The sequence below is a fragment of the Gopherus evgoodei genome, chromosome 1, assembly GCF_007399415.2.
Source record: "Gopherus evgoodei ecotype Sinaloan lineage chromosome 1, rGopEvg1_v1.p, whole genome shotgun sequence".
Classification (NCBI taxonomy): domain Eukaryota; kingdom Metazoa; phylum Chordata; order Testudines; family Testudinidae; genus Gopherus; species Gopherus evgoodei.
The window spans coordinates 16,923,670-16,943,250 of record NC_044322.1 but is presented as its reverse complement, the minus strand read 5'-3'; the positions used below and the strand labels follow the sequence as shown (position 1 = coordinate 16,943,250).

Sequence of the window (19,581 nt, the reverse complement as noted above, 5' to 3'; positions counted from 1 at the left end):
TTTTTCCTAATGTCCAGCCTAAACCCGCTTGCTGCAATTTAAGATCATTGCTTCTTTTCCTGTCCTCAGTGGATAAGGAGAATAATTGATCAACCTCTTCTTTATTACAATATTTTACGTACTTGAAAATGCTTGTCATGTTCTCAGTCTTCCCTTCTCCAGACTAACAAAGCCAATTTTTTCAACCATTCCTCCTAGGTCATGTTGTCTAGACCTTTAATTATTTTGTTGCTCTTCTCTGGACATTCGTCAGCTGTTCCACATCTTTCCCGAAGTGCGGTGCCCAGAACTGAACACTGTACTCTGCCTGAGGCCTCAGTGCTAAGTAGAGTGAATAAATTACTTCTCGTATCTTGGTTACAATACTACTGCTAATATATCTCAAAATGATGTTCACTTTTTTTTGCGACAGTTTTACATTGGTGACTCATATTTAGTGTGTGATTGACTACAACCCCCAGATCCCTTTCTGCAGTACTCCTTCATAGGCAGTCATTTCCCATTTTTCATTTGTGCAATTGATTATTCCCTCCTAAGTGGAGTACTTTGCATTCATCCTTAGTGCCTGTAATGCTATTTATTTCAGATCACTTTTCCAATTTGCCAAGATCATTCTGAATGCTAATTGTGTCCTTCAAAGCGCTTCCAACCCCTCCCAGCCTGCTATCACCCACAAACTTTATAAGTGTACTCTCTGTGCCATTATCCAAATCACTTATGAAGATATTGAATAGAGCTGGACCCAGGACAGATCTCTGTGGGATCCCACTCAGTATGCCCTTCCGGCTTGATTGTGAACCATAGATAACTGGTTAGAAAACCATGACAGAGAGTAGTTGTGCACTGTAGTGGTGCAGACTCACCACCTCTGGCCTCCTGCTGGCCATTCTGAAATTAGCTCAAGTCCTCCTGCAGGGCACCTTCCTCTGGTGCTGTCTCGCTCAGCATTACTCCTGCTTTGCTGTCTCCATCACTCTGTGACCTGCGTCGCTCCCCGGACTGTGGCATCCTCTTCTGGGCACAGCTGAGGGCTGTGCCCTGCTCCGCTGTCTCCCCCACCTTTCAGGGAAACTGGCAGTTTATAGTCCAGCCACTTGCCTAGGTGGCTTGCTGCACTCACCAGTCTAGTCTTTTGCTCCAGGGGCAAACTGCAGTCTGCACTGGCCACTTCAGTCAGGGCAAGTGGGGGCAGCCACAGCACCTTATCTGCCTTTCCTTCAGGGCCTCAGTCTGGCAGCCGTCAGCCAGAAGCTCCTCCTGCTCTGCTACCCTGCCCAGCACTGCTCTAGCCATGGTGCTCCTAGACAGCCAGTCCTCTCCCTAGCAGGCCAGGGAAAGACTCTCTCTGCTCTCTCAAGCAATCCTTTATATATGGTCCCTGCTGGCCCTGATTGGCTGCTGCAACAAGCCACCTTCTGATTGCCTTGCTTACTGAGCCCTCCTCTAATTGGAGGGTTCTGCACAGGTTCCCTCTGGCCTGCTTTAACCCTTCCTCTTCCTGGTGTGGGGCAACCGCCTCTCTACATGCACCCAGCGTATAGTAGGCTCATTTAGGCTATATTTCCCTAGTTTGTTTATGAGAAGGTTTATGAGACAATATCAAAATCCTCACTAAAGTCGAAATATATCATATCTACTGCTTCCTTCTATCCATGAGGCTTGTTATCTTGTCAAAGAAAGATATTACATTGGTTTGACATGATTTGTACTTGATAAATCCATGTTGACTGTTACTAATTACATCATTATCTTCTAGATGCTTACAAATTGCGTGTTTGGTTATTTGCTCCATTATCTTTCTGGGTACCATAGTTAAGTTGACTGAGCTATAATTTCCTGGATTGTCCTTGTTTCCTTTTTTAGAGATTGTTGCCCTTTCTAGTCGTCTGGGATCTCTCCCATCCGCCACACGATTTCAGAGATAATCGCTAATGGCTCAAAGATCTCTTCAGCCAGTTCCTTAATTATTCTAGGGTGTATTCCATTAGGCGCTGCCAACTGGAAACATCTAATTTGTCTAAGTAATTCTTAACTTGTTCTTTCCCTATTTTAGCCTCATTCCCTACCCTATTTACACTGATGTTCACTATGTCAGTCATCCAATCTTTCTGGTGAAAACTGAAACAAAAAAGGCATTTAAGACTTTAGCCACTGCTGCATTGTCTTTCCATTTTCATTGAGTAATGGGCTTACTCTCTGTCCTGGGACTTCCTCTCATGTATTCTAATATATTGCAAAACATTTTGTTGTTACTCTTTGTGTCTGTAGGTAGTTTAATCTTGTTTGTGCCTTGTCCTTTCTAATTTTGTCCTCATATGCTTGTGTTGTAGTAAAAGCTGATGGCAAATTGTGTAAAGCCATAATGAGTGACTTCTCCACATCTACCATGAGAAAGCAAGTGGAAATTGGACACCCTCAACGTCATCAAGATACTCTGCTAAAGATTATCTGGGAGCACTATGCTTTTAAAAATGGTAGTCCAAACCCAAATGTACACATTATCACAGAGATTTGTTTTCAAAATCCATTTTATACATTAAAGAAAATGGGTGAAATCCCGGCCCCATTGAAATCAATGGAATTCTTTTGTCATTGCCTCCAGGGACTCCAAGGGAGCCAGGATTTCACCCAATATATAGTATTTTATTTTTTGTGTGCTGAATACTGTAGACCAGATTTGGCCTGCAGTATTCAGCATACATCCAACAAAGTGGGTATTCACCCCTGAAAGCTCATGCTCCAATACATCTGTTAGTCTATGAGGTGCCACAGGACTGTTTGCTGCTTTTGTAAGCCAGATTGTGATCTCTTACACTGCTGGGGAACTGTAGTAACTCCACTGAAGTCAAAACAGTTACTCATGTTGTGACTGAGAATAGAGTTTGGCCCAGTTTTCCTGGAGTTTTTCTTTTTTTTTTGGCTACTATATGAAATGAGTATGCTGTGACTTCTCTCAGTCAAAGAGAGTGTTAGCTGCAAGACTTAAATAAAATATTAAGGGAATGGGAACATTTTCCTGTCAAATCAGTATGGCTGTAGTCAAGGTTTGTATTCTACTTTCTGCATGCACTCATTCCCTAGTCTTGTCCTGCATGTAGGAAGAGTAGGATACTAAACTCGAGTACTACAGTATAGATCTGAGACAAGAATTTTGATGACAGCGGTAATAAACTATTCACCCTGTAATGAAATAAGTTACTAAATGTTTTGATGATTTGTTGGAGGTTAGGGAGACAGGGTTATAGACTCATAGACTCTAGGACTGGAAGGGACCTCGAGAGGTCATCGAGTCCAGTCCCCTGCCCTCATGGCAGGACCAAATACTGTCTAGACCATCCCTGATAGACATTTATCTAACCTACTCTTAAATATCTCCAGCGATGGAGATTCCACAACTTCCCTAGGCAATCTATTCCAGTGTTTAACTACCCTGACAGTTAGGAACTTTTTCCTAATGTCCAACCTAAATCTCCCTGGCTGCAGTTTAAGCCCATTGCTTCTTGTTCTGTCATTGGAGGCTAAGGTGAACAAGTTTTCTCCCTCCTTCTGATGACAGCCTTTTAGATACCTGAAAACTGCTATCATGTCCCCTCTCAGTCTTCTCTTTTCCAAACTTAACAAACCCAATTCCTTCAGCCTTCCTTCATAGCTCATGTTCTCAAGACCTTTAATCATTCTTGTTGCTCTTCTCTGGACCCTCTCCAATTTCTCCACATCTTTCTTGAATTGCGGTGCCCAGAACTGGACACAATACTCCAGTTGAGGCCTAACCAGTGCAGAGTAAAGCGGAAGAATGACTTCTCGTGTCTTGTTTACAACACACCTGTTAATGCATCCCAGAATCATGTTTGCTTTTTTTGCAACAGTATCACACTGTTCACTCATATTAAGCTTGTGGTCCACTATGACTCCTAGATCTCTTTCTGCCATACTCCTTCCTAGACAGTCTCTTCCCATTCTGTATGTGTGAAACTGATTGTTCCTTCCTAAGTGGAGCACTTTGCATTTATCTTTATTGAACTTCATCCTGTTTACCTCAGACCATTTCTCCAATTTGTCCAGATCATTTTGAATTTTGACCCTGTCCTCCAGAGCAGTTGCAATCCCTCCCAGTTTGGTATCGTCCGCAAACTTAATAAGCGTACTTTCTATGCCAACATCTAAATCGTTGATGAAGATATTGAACAGAACCGGTCCCAAAACAGACCCCTGCGGAACCCCACTTGTTATACCTTTCCAGCAGGATTGGGAGCCATTAACAACTACTCTCTGAGTACGGTTATCCAGCCAGTTATGCACCCACCTTATAGTAGCCCCCATCTAAATTGTACTTTCCTAGCTTATCTATAAGAATATCATGTGAAACTGTATCAAATGCCTTACTAAAGTCTAGGTATATCACATCCACTGCTTCTCCCTCATCCACAAGGCTCGTTATCCTATCAAAGAACGTTATCAGATTAGTTTGACACGATTTGTTCTTTACAAATCCATGCTGGCTATTCCCTATCACCTTACCACCTTCCAAGTGTTTGCAGATGATTTCTTTGATTACCTGCTCCATTATCTTCCCTGGCACAGAAGTTAAACTAACTGGTCTGTAGTTTCCTGGGTTGTTTTTATTTCCCTTTTTATAGATGGGCACTATATTTGCCCCCTTCCAGTCTTCTGGAATCTCCCCCGTCTCCCATGATTTCCCAAAGATAAGAGCTAGAGGCTCAGATACCTCTTCCATTAACTCCTTGAGTATTCTAGGATGCATTCCATCAGGCCCTGGTGACTTGCAGGCATCTAACTTTTCTAAGTGATTTTTTACTTGCTCTTTCCTTATTTTCTCTTCTAAACCTACCCTCTTCCCGTAAGCATTCACTATACTAGACATTCCTTCAGACTTCTCAGTGAAGACCGAAACAAAGAAGTCATTAAGCATCTCTGCCATTTCCAAGTCTCCCGTTACTGTTACCCCCCTCCTCATTGAGCAGTGGGCCTACCCTGTCCTTAGTCTTCCTCTTGCTTCTAATGTATTGATAAAAAGTCTTCTTGTTTCCCTTTATTCCCATAGCTAGTTTGAGTTCATTTTGTGCCTTTGCTTTTCTAATCTTGCCTCTGCATTCCTGTGTTATTTTCCTATATTCATCCTTTGTGATCTGACCTAGTTTCCATTTTTTATATGACGCCTTTTTATTTTGTAGGTCACGCAAGATCTCAAGGGTAAGCCAAGGTGGTCTTTTGCCACATTTTCTATCTTTCCTAACCATCGGAATAACTTGCTTTTGGGCCCTTCATAGCGTCCCTTTGAAAAACTGCCAACTTTCCTCAGTTGTTTTTCCCCTCAGTCTTAATTCCCATGGGACCTTGCCTATCAGCTCTCTGAGCTTACCAAAATCCGCCTTCCTGAAATCCATTGTCTCTATTCTGCTGTACTCCCTTCTACCTTTCCTTAGAATTGCAAATTCTATGATTTCATGATCACTTTCACCCAAGCTTCCTTCTACTTTTAAATTACAGCTGGTCAGCTGGAGTAAAGTGTCATTAGGGTATAGCTATAATTTGCAGTTTAGAGACTCTTTTAATTCCAGGTGTTCCTTGATATTGTCAGGTCCTTGTTCCATTTAACCCTAGAGAATACTGCAGGGAAGAGAGAGCAACTTTGAGGATAAGAGTGCAGGCATTTTTTGCTACTAGAAATTTACTGTGTAGTGCATGATATTTAAAAAGATGCCAGTTTAACCGTCTGCTAGAGGCTGATTATTAGAGCTAGTGAAATTTTTTTTGCTGGAACAATTTTCCAATGGAAAATGAAGTTCAGTCTAAATCGAAATGTTTCATGGAAATGTCAATTTCAACGAAATTTTAGATGTGAAAATGTCAAAATGAATTTTTTCATCTTTCTTGTTTCTTTAATGTTGATAAAGAAAAAATGTTTCTTTTGACTTTGTTTTTTAATAATTTCATTTAAACCATGACCCTTGGTAAATTGTTCCAGTGATTAATTACACTCACTGTTATACATTTTTGCCATATTTCAAGCCTGGATTTGTCTAGCTTCAGCTTCCAGCCATTGGATCATGTTCTGCCTTTCTCTGCTAGATTGAAGAGTACATTATTAAAAATTTGTTCCCCATGTAGGTACATATAGACTGTAATCAAGTCATTCCTTAATCTTCTCTTTGTTAAGCTAAATATATTAAGCTCCTCACGTTTATCACTATAAATCCACTTTCTTACCTATATTGCAAATTAAAAAAAAATTAAACAAAAAATTAGCTAAGTTTAAATTTCTAGGCTAGAAGGGACTATTAGGTCATGTGGTTCGATCTCTTGTATATCACAGGCCATTAAATTTCATTCAGTTACCCTTGTATTGAGCCCAATAACTTGTGTTTTTCTAAAGTGTATCTTCCAGAAAGGTGTCCAATCTTGATCTGAGGACTTCAAGAGATGGAAAATCTACCACTTCCCTTAGTAGTTTGTTCCAGTTGTTAATCATCCAAAAGTTTAGATGTTGTGCAGATTTGTTTTAGTTTTTCAAGTACTGATAAAATTTAGAAGACTGTAGTTTCAGAATAATTTGTTACATGTCTTGTTACCTAGATTTGAGATTGGTATTCACTGACATTTAAGGCTGATAATTGGTGTCCAATGAATCCAAAGCTATGTCACATCCAAAATAGAAACCGGGGCAAAGTATTTCTTGGCTTATGGATGTTCATCCATTGCACTCTCCACAGCCTGTACAACCTGTCACAGCTTTTCTCCTTAGGGGAAAATATTGGGTACACTTTTAAAAAAGATGACCCTGTGTGTACGTGAAAGCATAGTGCACACATTAGACCAGATGTTACACAACATTATCTCATATTTTTCACTTTGACATCAACTCCTTTTTTAATTGTTTCCTCCTCTAAAATTATTGTAGAAGGAATAAAATACTAGCTCTTTGACATATACAGTGTTTTAACAAGTACAATGCAAAATAAAACAGGTTCTTTATGCAGCTTTAGGATAACAATGGTTTGATTTTTTAAAAAATGTATTTATTGGGGGAAAATACAGTCATTCTTAAAATAGAATTGTTGTAATTAAAAATCAATGCAGTAGAACAGTGGAGGTCTACTCCTCTTTCATTCACATTATTACCATGGAAATATGGATGTTATGCTTAAAGGCACTAGTTTAGCTATAGTTCATAAACTAAAAGAGTAAAATGTTAATTCACAGCTGTTGTATCAATGGCAAATCATAAAAATATATATACAAAATGTCTCCAGTATTTTGAAACAACCACAGAAAATCCAAATTTTATTTTTGACTACATAATCATAGGTTTCTCACCATGTAGGTTTTCTGATGTCTGTCTCTTTCATTGGATTGACTCACAGAAGGCCTGAATTCCTTAAGGGCCAAACTCTACAACTTAGCAGACATGCATATTAAACTGAGTGCACAATATAAAGATCAGAGTGTCTTGGTATAGTGAGTTATGAAAATAAATCTTGTAAATTCCTCTGTACTCAGGAAAGCAACAACCACTCTGCACAGCATGCTGGATGGAGGAGCTTGTAACTTTTGGGAGTTGTGCTGATGGAGTTTATAACAGCCCATGCAGCTTCAAATGTTTTAGTGCTTTCTGAGGATGTTGGGCTTTGAATCTTTACCATGGATTTCCTTATGGTTATGGCCCCATATTGTAGTACAGGCTGGAACTCACTTAGGAAAGTTGATAGCATTACCAGCAATGTTAGTGTTTTGCTAAATTCACCTAATTTGTGTAATTGACTTGCACAATGAACTTTCATTGTTGAGAACAGGAACTTCAAAAGCAAGAGTGTTATGTGGCATTGAAATTATTTGTGAATCTGGGGATACATCCCTTTTAGAAGGATATTGTCCGATCATAAATTCAATGGGTAGACTGCTATTGTCCCTTAGTCACTGAATACAATATGGACATGTGACGGCTGCCATATTTGGAATTAAATGGATGACCTCCAAAGCAAGAAACAGGAGTTACAATCGTGTGAATTGAAGAGCCAGGCTTTGTAAATACATGCTGAGAAGTGGATTGTAGATAGAGCTGGCCAAAACTTTTCAACCAAAACTTTTTCTTGATGAAACTGTAGATTTTGCAATGCCATAACTTTTAATCAATTTGGATTGATTTTGGCAGGGTGTTTTGGTTAAGAAGAAGAAGAAGAAGAAAATTAAATTAAATTTAAAAAAACCCTTGAAAAAATCAGAATGTTTTGTTTCAACATTTTGAAATGAGACATTTTCCTTTTTTGTTTAATTTTATTTTTAAAACAATCAAGATGTTTTTAAATGGTCAAAATCAAAACTGAACCTAAACCATTTTTTTGAGTTCTTGATTTATGGAACATTTTGAAAAAAAATTGTTTTCAATTTTACCAAAAACTAATTTTCATAGGCCATAAATTAGTTATAGAAGCCTTCTGCAGGTGCCTTCTGAAGCCTTCTGCTACCCCCTTCATTCTGGATCTCTGTTCCTTCTTTTTCATTGTTAGGTTTTATAGCCTGCTGACACAAAGAGAAGCCCATTTCTGTGAAGTGAATTGAAGACATATTGCTCAGGCCCAGGACCACTGTTTAAGACCAGGACATCATTTATTTAAAACTTGGTTTTTGCTGCCATTTGCTTTCTTTAGATCTACCTATAAATGGATTTATGGCATTGTTTTGAAATTCTAACCGCAAAGGCTTGGTTCATAAAAATACATATGGAGAAACTGTTTCCAAGTATCGGAGGGGGTAGCCGTGTTAGTCTGGATCTGTAAAAAGCGACAAAGAGTCCTATGGCACCTTATGGACTAACATATGTATTGGAGCATGAGCTCCCGCTTCGTCAGACGCATGTTTCCAAGTAGATCATGTTTTTCTCAAATATCCCATCAAACCCTCTCCTTTAGACAACCACAGAGGACAGGAAACCAGTAAAACGGTGATCTAATCAAGAATGGGGTATTAAGTACTTGACAACCAGACAATTTTGTATTTATCAGATTCCAGAGGGAAAAAAAGCACCAAAGCACTCTCAGGGAAGGCTGTTGCTTAAGTTAAACCTGCCTAGGGAAAAGTCTTCCTTATTTACTGGCCTGAAATGCAAGAAGATCTTTGCCATAGCAACCTTTACATAATAATGACAGGGTGTCCGGAATGCGTTTATATTACTGAAGAGGGGTAACCTGTGAATAATTTATTCAGCCTCTCTCACTCACTCTCTGGAATTTTCAAGATCCACTCAGTTCAAAACACTTATTTTAGCACCTGTGTTTGTCGCAGTTTCCCTTGCCTCACTATGGATTTATAACAGAGAATCTAAATGCCCTGTCCTGCAAATACTTACTGTCACTACCACAAGTAGTTCCAAGTGCTCAATAACAAATTTGTACAGAATTGGACTAAGAAATGTACATGCCACAATGCAAAAATGCTATGGGGATCAGTTTGTGTAGCTTACATTATCCAACCCCTGCCAAATTAACCTCCTGTTGGTTTGCTTGGAGGTTTTGATTCTCTAGCTACCACTCAAATGCCTCAGTCGTCTGTACCAGCTGGCTATCACAGGAACAGGAGTCTGCTCTGTATGAAGGTCAGGGTCTTGCCATTTCCTGGAAGCCTTCCTTTCCCCAAACATCTGAAGGCAGTGTGAATTTTTCTTTTGTAAAGACTTGGGGATGGGACTTTGTATTATTTGTCATTGCCCTGAATATCTCTTATGTGGGTGATCACTTAGGAGTCATACAAGATGCATTTTTATGTCTACATTGTTCTGTTTTCTGTTTGTTGGATTGCTATTTTCCTGTTTGTTTTTAATTTTGAAATGTTAACTTTTTAAGACCATGCAGTATAAGGGTGGTTCAGAGACTTTCCTGAATGAAGTCTTCAGTAATCCATTTGGTAGAAAGGAGGCATCTGTCCTGGCCTAAACTTGATTTTCATATGCAGCTACATCAGGGTGGCCAATCTGCAGTTCCAGAGCCACATGCGGCTCTTCAGAAGTTAATATGCGGCTCCTTGTACAGGTATCGACTCCGGGGCTGGAGCTACAGGTGTCAACTTTCCAATGTTCTGGGGGTGCTCACTGCTCAACCCCTGGCTCTGCCACAGGCCCTGCCCCCACTTCATCCCTTCCCGCCCCCCTCTCCTGAGCCTGCCATGTCCTCTCTCTTCCCCTTTCTCTCCTCTCTCCTTCCTCGAGCCTCCTGCACGCCACAAAATAGCTGATCAAGAGGTGTGAGGCGGGAGGGGGAGGCACTGATTGGCGGGGCTGCCAGTGGGCGGGAGATGCTGGGAGTAGTGAGTGCTCGGGGACTGATGGGAGGCTGCTGATGTATGACTGTGGCTCTTTGGCAATGTACATTGGTAAATTCTGGCTCCTCAGGCTCAGGTTGGCTACCCCTGATCTACATGCTTGCCTGATCCTTGCCGAGGTCTGTACATCTATTCATCTTTGCTTTTTTGAGTCAGATTCCCCTGGTGGATCACAATTCCCCAAGATCTGTGAATTTTTTCAACGAATTAGAGGCTTAATTTTAATTGTTAATGTACTGTACTGAGAAATAAACTGTGATTTCTTTCCCTCTTTATTCACTGGAAAAGTGAAGGAGAAAACATCAATTAAATCTCCAATATTTTTTGCTGAGCAACATGTTACTATGTTGTGGCTCATTTATTGGGAATTGCTGCAACAGAAGTCTGTGAGCTACTGTAACTTTGAGATGTGATAGCAATATTGACCAGGGCAGCTAGACTCCTGTTTAATTACTAGTAAAAGTCATAGAATCAGAGTTTTGTTCCGGAAGTCATTCTTATGCTTGTGGTTGTGATTAGTAATTGCCTATATTTGTATGATAGACATAAATGGGAATCAAATTAAGTAGCTGTTTTAGGATACAGTAATATCTAGCTTTAAACACCATTGCCTTTTTCATTCCTAATAAAAGGCACAAACAATGACAGACTAAAAATAGCTGTTCACTCGGAATTGACGACAGTTTCCTAGTGCCAGTCATTATGGAGAAGCTGAAAAACCTGCTGTCTTTCCCCTTCCCCTAATTGTTCTTCTTTAAATGCATGTCTTTCTGTTTAAGCTTCTTCACCTCATTGCCTACAAAAAAAATACTCCCTGACTTTGGCAGGCTTTCAGCATCTCTGCAGATTTCTGGAGGGTTTATGTAAAGCATTATTTTAAAAAATCCTAAAAGTCACTGAAGATTTTTCTATTAAGTTATGCTTATCCTACACAAATTGCTCTGTGCTGATAGGGAAGGTAGTAGTAAAGCGTTTACCACTCTTTTCCTCCCACAGTTATCTGCTGCAGTGGGTGGGGGAGGGCGGTGGGAGGGAATTCTTTTCCAGTTTTATTTCTGAAGACAGCTTCTTAATCCAGTGTGAATGTTGGTGGTTTCCAGAGCTGGAAATGAAGAGTTGGATCCTTGCTTTGGACTTCATGTCCTTTCAGCCCAGTAAACAATCAGTTAATTGGTAGCATCATGTGGCTGACAGGAGTGACAGGAGTGATTTCATCTTATTTTTGTGCTTGTGAATTAAGGTTTAGTCTTCTGGCTAGGTTCTGGGTTTCATCTTTCTGGAAGATATCTGAATATTATACATTCAGAGTTAGTTGCAAAATGTGAGGTACAATCTTCACTGGGATTCTCTGCTTTCATTTTAATTTTTCTCTGTCTGTAATCCCAGTCAGACAAGAAAACATAGCTTTTAAAGCCAATGGTCCATGTTCTTAGCTAGGAGCACAAGGAGATTCATGATTTTTATAACTAGTTCATTGCATTTTTATTAAATGAGGGTGAAGGAGTAGGTGGGACTTTTTAGCCATTTAAAAATAGATTAGCACAGAGGACTGAACTTGCATTTGAGGAAACATTAATAAACCAGCCAGCCATTGTCCCTAATCAGAGACTGTATTTGTAAGTAGAATGTGTTGAATCTGTAATAGTTGATGACGTTGTCTTTGTTAAAAGGGATGCTGCATCTTTAACAAGACTAGACAGAAACATTGCAGAGTCTACAGTAAATCTCAGAACAGAAAGAGAGTCCTTTCTTCATTTCCCACATGTAAAATTTATTCCATTGGTAAAATATAAAAAAAAACATCAAAGCCATGCGGAAATATTAGTAACTGGTTAAATTTTAATTCCTCACCTTTCCCCTCTGGGTAAGTCTTTGCTCCCTCCCCCCTTTTATATTCTCCCCAAATTTAAAATGCTGGAAGGAAAAACAAATGAGGTCTAAGTTTCAGATGCAGAATTGTCTGCTAATTGATATTACTGGGCATAATGCTATCTATAGCTGATGAAGAGAGATATAGCTTTCACTCAGTGCCTTCAAGACATGTCTTTTTGTAGTCAGAAAAACAGAGATCAATGCATTTTCAAACTGACAGAGAGAACGGATGCTCCTTAGTAGCACATGCTCAAGATCGTGTGTGTTCCGTTTGTGCAGAGCAGAGAAGCTGAATACTGGTCCATATGCTCCTTGTTTACTGCAATGTTTTTTGCATGTTACTGTGCACTCCGGACTAATGTGAAGGTAAGAAGAGATGAGACAACAATTTGGCAGAAATGTACATGTAAAAGCAGCTGCAGAAAATGTCTACCTTGTATTGCTCAGTACTTTGGAATTGCTGGCTGAATAGGCATATTATTACAGGTGGTTGTGAAGGCTTTGTTTTATTGTGTCTATGTAGCTTAATTAGAGAAGCATGTTTTAATTTTGCAGTATAGTGACCTCCAGTTTTAACTGTTTGCAATTCAGTTCCTACCTTTGTCTGCTATGATAAAAATGTTTTGGTAATGTCCAGGTAGGCCAGAAACAAGAATCTAAAGGCTGTTTGTGAAAAGCTACATAGAATTCAAATACTCTCCCCTCTACTCCCTCCTCCTTACCCTTATCCTCAAAGTGATAAATCTGCACGTTTTCTTGTTGATTACTTGTCTGAGAACCAGGGGTTTTGTTGTAACTGTATTTTCATCCAGATTTGTTTTTAACTTGTCACCAAATCCATAAAAACAAATGATAAGAAATGTCATGAGAATTAAAATATATATTATCACTCTGCAAAATGCTAAGGGAAATATGGAAAATGCTAAGTCTGCTGGCAGCATCAATCTCATGGTCACTGTTAACCAGCTTTTGTCACTCATGTTAGCATTTTTTGCTCTGTTAATTAGCCTTAAAACTTCAATAGAAGTTGTTAGATTTATTCCCTTGTCAGCAGCTAGGACAATATTAGCAGAAAGGATCACTGACACTGTAGTCAGCTCTGAGCCAAGCAAGTGGGCCAGCTCTGGGAATCCAATTGCATAATTTAAATGAATTACAGTCTTCTGTCAGCATATTGGGGAGGGACTATTGGCATTCTGATTGTGTCAGGCACAGTAGAGTGTTTCTTTCGGGGAAGGAAAGCATTATGAAAGAAAAGTAATACAAATATTTAACTGGATCAATACTTGTAAAGAATATTTGGGTTTTAGACTGCTTTTTAACATCCCTGTGAATAAAAGTAAGCTTTCTGTATGTGGGCTTGGTATGAACAACAGATTTGATAGTGGAATGATGATCTTTGTATTGTTTATTAAGTCAAAAGGAATTTTTGGATGTTAGACTTTTTTTTAAAGGTATCATTTCGTTAACAACTTGCATTCTGAGACCATAATCATGTAAATGTAATCAAAGTGTGTGCTGCAGATAGTTTTACTGAATTGTCAAGACTTTGCTTTTTATTACTTTTTCATTAACTTTTGTAATCCACTTTCTTCCCCACGTCTGACAGGGAAGATGAAAAAAATACAGATAATCTTTGATTACTTAGACAGCAAGCCAACATATACAGCTAATAATTTTGAACACCACTGTTTGTCGTATTAAAAATATAGTTACTTTTTTTTCTTATGGTTTTTCTGAAAATGTTTCTGGCAGCAAATTATACCCATGTTATGCGCTCTGTAGTCTATGCAGCAAATTGTCAATAAACAATAAAAATATTTAGAGACCAATTATTCTCTATTGTTTAAGATCGTCATATTACTCTGTGTAGAACTGTATTGAAGGTATTTGGCTAAAATGGTGCTGATACCGAGAAATGACCTTTCAGTCTAAATAACAATGGATACAGGAGAAGTTGCAGTAAAGTTTGTAACTGTTTCACAAGGTAGGTACCTTATAAGTAAGTACTATGGTAACTGTTAGCCTCATGGGTTTAACTTTAGAAATGCCTTTGCCTGGATTCACAGACAGGGAAAAATAAGTGTTGCTACACAAAAACTTTGGCCAAATCCTGATGTGTGTTTGGATAAGTACTGCTTAACTTGTGGGAACTTCTTTAGCTGCTAAATAGCTAGATTTATTCATTTGCTGTACAATATCAGCATACTGAATATTATTTATATGACATTATTCTGAATGGATTAACTTCAGATGTTTCTATTTTTCATCTAACACATCAGTTTTCAAGTTATCCTTTCATGGGAATAGCAATATAAAAAGCCACAGAGAGTTCACAGGTCACTGGGGTAGCTGATCAGGTGGCGGTGATTACCACTTACACGTGCAGTAATTCCTATTTTATTTTCCTGAAATAGGAAATTACTTATTAAATAGGGTTTTAGTGAAAGGCAGCCCCCCACCAATCCTTCTAAAGTATGCTATACAGCGTTTCTGCAGAATGCTGGTATTATTAAATTAGTTGGCACTAACATGATCTGCAGCTTTATGGGCGGCCAAAATAAATGCAATACATTATAAAACATCTGTTTCTGGTTTTGAATTTTTTTCCTCTTTAAAGGGATGGAAAAATCCTAGCGGTTCTCAAATATTTTAGTCTTTAAGTAACAATATGGAATTTAATTGTAAGAACAGACTGGTACAGCAAGTAGGTTAGCTTTAACTAAAAAAGTGAAAAAGAAAAGAGGGTTGGGTCTGTTTCTGGTGACAGATGCAGTTTATGATGCTAGAAGTATCAGGTTTTTAAGTTCCAGGCAGGACTCGTGGTTCTCGATTGCAAGTTTGGCTGAGATCACCAGCATGAACTTATTTGACATATGTAAGCTAGTAAAAGGAAAAATAGGCTCCCCCTTGCATTGTCATTCAAAATACATTTTTGCAGTTGACTAAGGACATTGACCATGAACATCCAACTTCTTGTATGAGTAAATATTTATTTTTGCTTGTGCAGCCGTGAAACAGCAATGCTTAATATATATGGGAGAAAGATGTGTGAAAAGCTGTGAGCAAAAAGTCTTTCCCTTTAAGAAAATTTTCAGAAAATTTTACTGCAGGTAAAAACATATCAATCTTCACATAGTTTCAATTTTAAAATGAAAAGAAACAAAATTATGTTTTGAATTTAAACTTTGTGCTATTAAAATATAAACTCTTGTGGGATGGTGTATATATTATAAGATATTTTGTACCTTAGCAGGAGATGTCATCTGAGGCTATGTAAGAGGACAGATTTAAATTACATTTTAGGAACAATATCTCCAAAGACAGAAACATAGTGATCATTATAAAAAGACTGGATATTTACCACATGTAGTAGTTATACTTGCCGTTGTAGCTGCAACATTTCCCATAAAAAATACAGCATAATAAACGCCACAAGTGTTGCTTGATCATAAATGTTTGTGGTTAGAATTGTGCCCACTGTATAATGGTCACCCTTAAAATCTTTCCATTCTTGACTTAGATAATTAGGGTACGTTTTCTCAGTATTTACAGTATTCCCTGTATAAATGTAGGGAGCGTTGTGAATACTGAGGTCACATTGTATGAGGCAAGACTGAAATGTTTTTACAGGTGATGTCTGTCAGTGTCTTAAGTTATTTTGCTGAAGTTTGGGGCTAAAATCCTCTCCCTGTGGAAGTCAGTGGGAGTTTCTATAATGGTGCTTTTGGCCCCTTGATGAAATTTAGTGGGTTGTTTTGGTTTTATTTTTGGTTAGCCCTCTCCCAATACCAGGAAACAGGGGAAGGGTCGAAAGGGAGTCAGGATCCTGAGATTGACAGGTCCCCAGGTCCAACTGGAAGAGACCAGCACTCCAAGTTAGTTGGATTGACAGGGCAGGCAGGCCAGTGAGGGAGTCAAGAGCTCAGGGCCCAATCTCTGTGTGAGCTGGGGCTGCCAGGAGACAATAAAGCAGAGCCAGAGAGAGTACAGCAACCTTGAACTGAGGAGAGGAGCTGGAGCAGCATCCTGGAGGCAGAGCTGAGCTGGAGGCGAACCTGATCTCTTTCTTTGAGAAGATAACAGATTTTTTTAGAGAAAGGAAATACAGCATATCTAATCTATCTGAATTTCAATAAGGCATATGATACAGTTCCACATGGAAAATTATTAGTTAAATTGGAGAAGATGTGGATTAATGTGAGAATTGAAGGATGGATAAGGAACTGGTTAAAGGGGAGAGTTCAACAGGTCATATGAAAGCTGTACTTTCAGGCTGGAAGGAGGTTACTGGTGGAGTTCCTCTGGGACTGGTCTTGGGATCAATCTTTTTTAACATGTTTATTAACGACATTGGCACAAACAGTGGGAGTATGCTAATAAAATTTTTGAGTGACACAAAGTTGAGAAAGCAGCAAAGAATCCTGTGGCACCTTATAGACTAACAGATTTTTGGAGCATGAGCTTTCATAGATGAATACTCACTTCGTCAGATGCATGTAGTGGAAATTTCCAGGGGCAGGTATATATATGCAGGCAAGCTAGAGATAATGAGGTAGTTCAATCAGGGAGGATGAGGTCCTGTTCTAGCAGTTGAGGTGTGAAAACCAAGGGAGGAGAAACTGGTTCTGTAATTGGCAAGCCATTCACAGTCTTTGTTTAATTCTGAGCTGATGGTGTCAAATTTGCGGATGAACTGAAGCTCAGCAGTTTCTCTTTGAAGTCTGATCCTGAAGTTTTTTTGCTGCAGGATGGCCACCTTAAGGTCTGCTATAGTGTGGCTAGGGAGGCTGAAGTGTTCTCCTACAGGTTTTTGTATATTGCCATTCCTAATATCTGATTTGTGTCCGTTTATCCTTTTCCGTGGCGACTGTCCAGTTTGGCCGATGTACACAGTAGAGGGGCATTGCTGGCATATGATGGCGTATATTACATTGGTGGATGTGAGTGGTATTACCAATATGGATGAAGACCAGAATATTATACAGGAAGATCTGGATGACCTTGAAAATTACAGTAATAGAAGTGGAATGAAATTTAATAGAGCAAAGTGCAAGATCATGCATTTAGGGACTAACAACAAGAATTTTTGCTATAATCTGTGGATGTATCTTTGGAAACGACAGAGGAGGAGAAAGACTTAGGTGTATTGCTTGATCACAGGATGACTATGAGATGCCAGTGTGATGTGGCTCTCTCAAGTAACAAGGCAGGACCATGATATATTCAGTCACTTGTACCTATCACACTTGATATGGGCGGGGAGGCCACTGACACGACTTTCTCCATTTGAAGCACTTCACGTTTAGAATTCACTCATCATAGTACTGAGCCATGACTTAAACTTCAGGGTCTGCTGTAAGGCACATTGTTTTGTTGTGTGTTCAGAGACATATCCTACAAGGTAGCCAGTACTCCTAAGAGATGTTGAACACCTTTAATTCTCACTTAGGTTGGTGGGAGTTGAGTCCCATTGGTGGTTCACTCCTCTGTGTCAGCAGCTCTTGTTAGACCTAACATGCTATACCTCATACACTATAGGTATGAAATACACTCAAAAGATGGCATATAATATATAACTGGAAATCTACTAACTCAACTGATCATTAATATCATTGTGTGGTTTATATATGATCAACTGATCATTAATATCATTGTGTGGTATGTACAAAGAGTTATAAATATATGCTAGAATTCTGTTCTTAAGATGTGTTTGGCAAGCAATGCATAAGACCAGCCTGCCTTAGGCAAAGGAATGTGTATTTGCTTGTCTGACCAGCCTGCTTGTCAGACAGAGACAATGAACATACATTTATATGAAAGGTAAACAAAACCATCAACCTAAGGAGCGGGGAAAACAGCCACTTAACTGGAAAGATAGGAATCTGATGCTCAAATGGTAAGCAATTGAAACAACTGATAGTATACAATATTACTGTATTATAAAAGTATATTAAGTAAGATCTTACAAAAGCTGTGACCCACTGGTGATTAATATCATTGTGAAATGTATGCATTAACTCTGTATGAGGAATTATGGATACTCACTGATGTTATGCTTTAAAGTCTGTGACCAAAACACAGGAAGAAACAGATTTCTTAAAACAGGGTCAATGAACTTTGGGAAGACAGCATGTTATCTACAAACTCAGCAGGAGAGAGAAGCTTTGTCTGGGCTTACTTTTCAACAAATACATTTCATAAGTTTACTGGACTATAAAAAGAAAGGGGAGAGACAGCTAGTTATCCATCACTTAGGGGATTAAAAGGGCTGGAGATTGTGAAATCACAGAGCACTGGATCCTTCAACCAAACGGGTTGAATTCTCTGGGACCAGAGTTTAGGTGTGAAACCTGCTTAGGCAAAGGCTGTAACTTGCTGAAATGAAGTTTTAGTCTTAGAAGCAGATTGTTACTTTTGTTTGTTTGTCACCCTTCCTGTCTTTATTCCTTATCCGTATTCCTTGGTATCACTTAATCGTATGTCCTCTTGTTAAATAAACTTGTTTTACTTTCACTATAAACCAATTCACTGCCCTGATTGCAGGGAAGGGTGTATGAAACCCAGTTAATCTAGCAGGTTACAATGTATTGTCTCTTTAAAGAAGCAATGAACTTAATAACGTCTGTAAGTGTTTCAGTAAGGGGGCTGGATTCTGCAAAGAGGCATCTCTGAGGAACTCAGGAGTTGCGGTTGACTGTTTGTCACCTGCAAGGCAAGGTTTGGAGTGTCAGAGTCCTGAAGTGTTTGCTGGCAAGGCAGACAAGCTGGTGTGTCAGGGAGTTGTCACACAAGTTTAACAGTGGCAAAGTTCTCTCTGAGGTTGAGAGGGGTAACACAGTAATTCACAGTTCTGGGAACCTCAGCAGATGTTACATTGGAGGATGGTTTGGGGGAAATTTGGGACTAGGAAGGTGTTGTGAAAAGTAACTGGGTGGTGAAAGACAGAGTGTGACCCATATGGTTGTAGGCTGACTGTTGGTGTCAGGGCTGTGAGCCACAGTAGCATAGCACTGAAGGCACTCAGCATTGGAGGGCAGGCCTCACTGCTCTGGGCTGAACCCCTAAGTGTCAGAGAGGGCACTCAGCATCTTACTGGAGATGCTATGAACCTGGCAGGACTGGGCTTTCATTGATCATTTTGTTGATTATTACTAAGTACTTTCTTTGTTTATGAGTGTTAACAGAGGTGGTGATGGTGACAGTTTTTTATTTTTAACATTTGAGTACCTAGGCCTGCTGGCTTCAAGTATGGGATCATTACTGAGTGTCACCCCTTAACCCTGGCTGATGTAATTTACAGGTCACAGTCTGATATGGCAGCTATGAGCTGCTTCAGTGGTGCAAAAGGTCTGTAAAGTTGTTCTAAATGGGCAG

At 39.3% G+C, this 19,581-nt stretch overlaps 1 protein-coding gene across 4 annotated transcripts in view; it reads left to right on the top strand.

Annotated features, from left to right (window-relative positions):
* Nucleotides 1–19,581, top strand: part of DLG2 (discs large MAGUK scaffold protein 2) — a 1,569,268-nt gene that overhangs the window by 415,167 nt on the left and 1,134,520 nt on the right. Inside the window, exon 1 of one of the 4 annotated variants that reach the window (XM_030558462.1) lies at nucleotides 12,370–12,570. The exons of 2 other annotated variants lie outside the window; for them this stretch is intronic. In XM_030558462.1, the coding sequence (XP_030414322.1) occupies nucleotides 12,451–12,570 (120 nt within the window). In that variant the 5' untranslated portion in view covers nucleotides 12,370–12,450. Of the gene's footprint in view, nucleotides 1–12,369; nucleotides 12,571–19,581 lie in introns of those variants that run through there. One more of the 4 variants, XM_030558488.1, reaches the window with a different exon arrangement.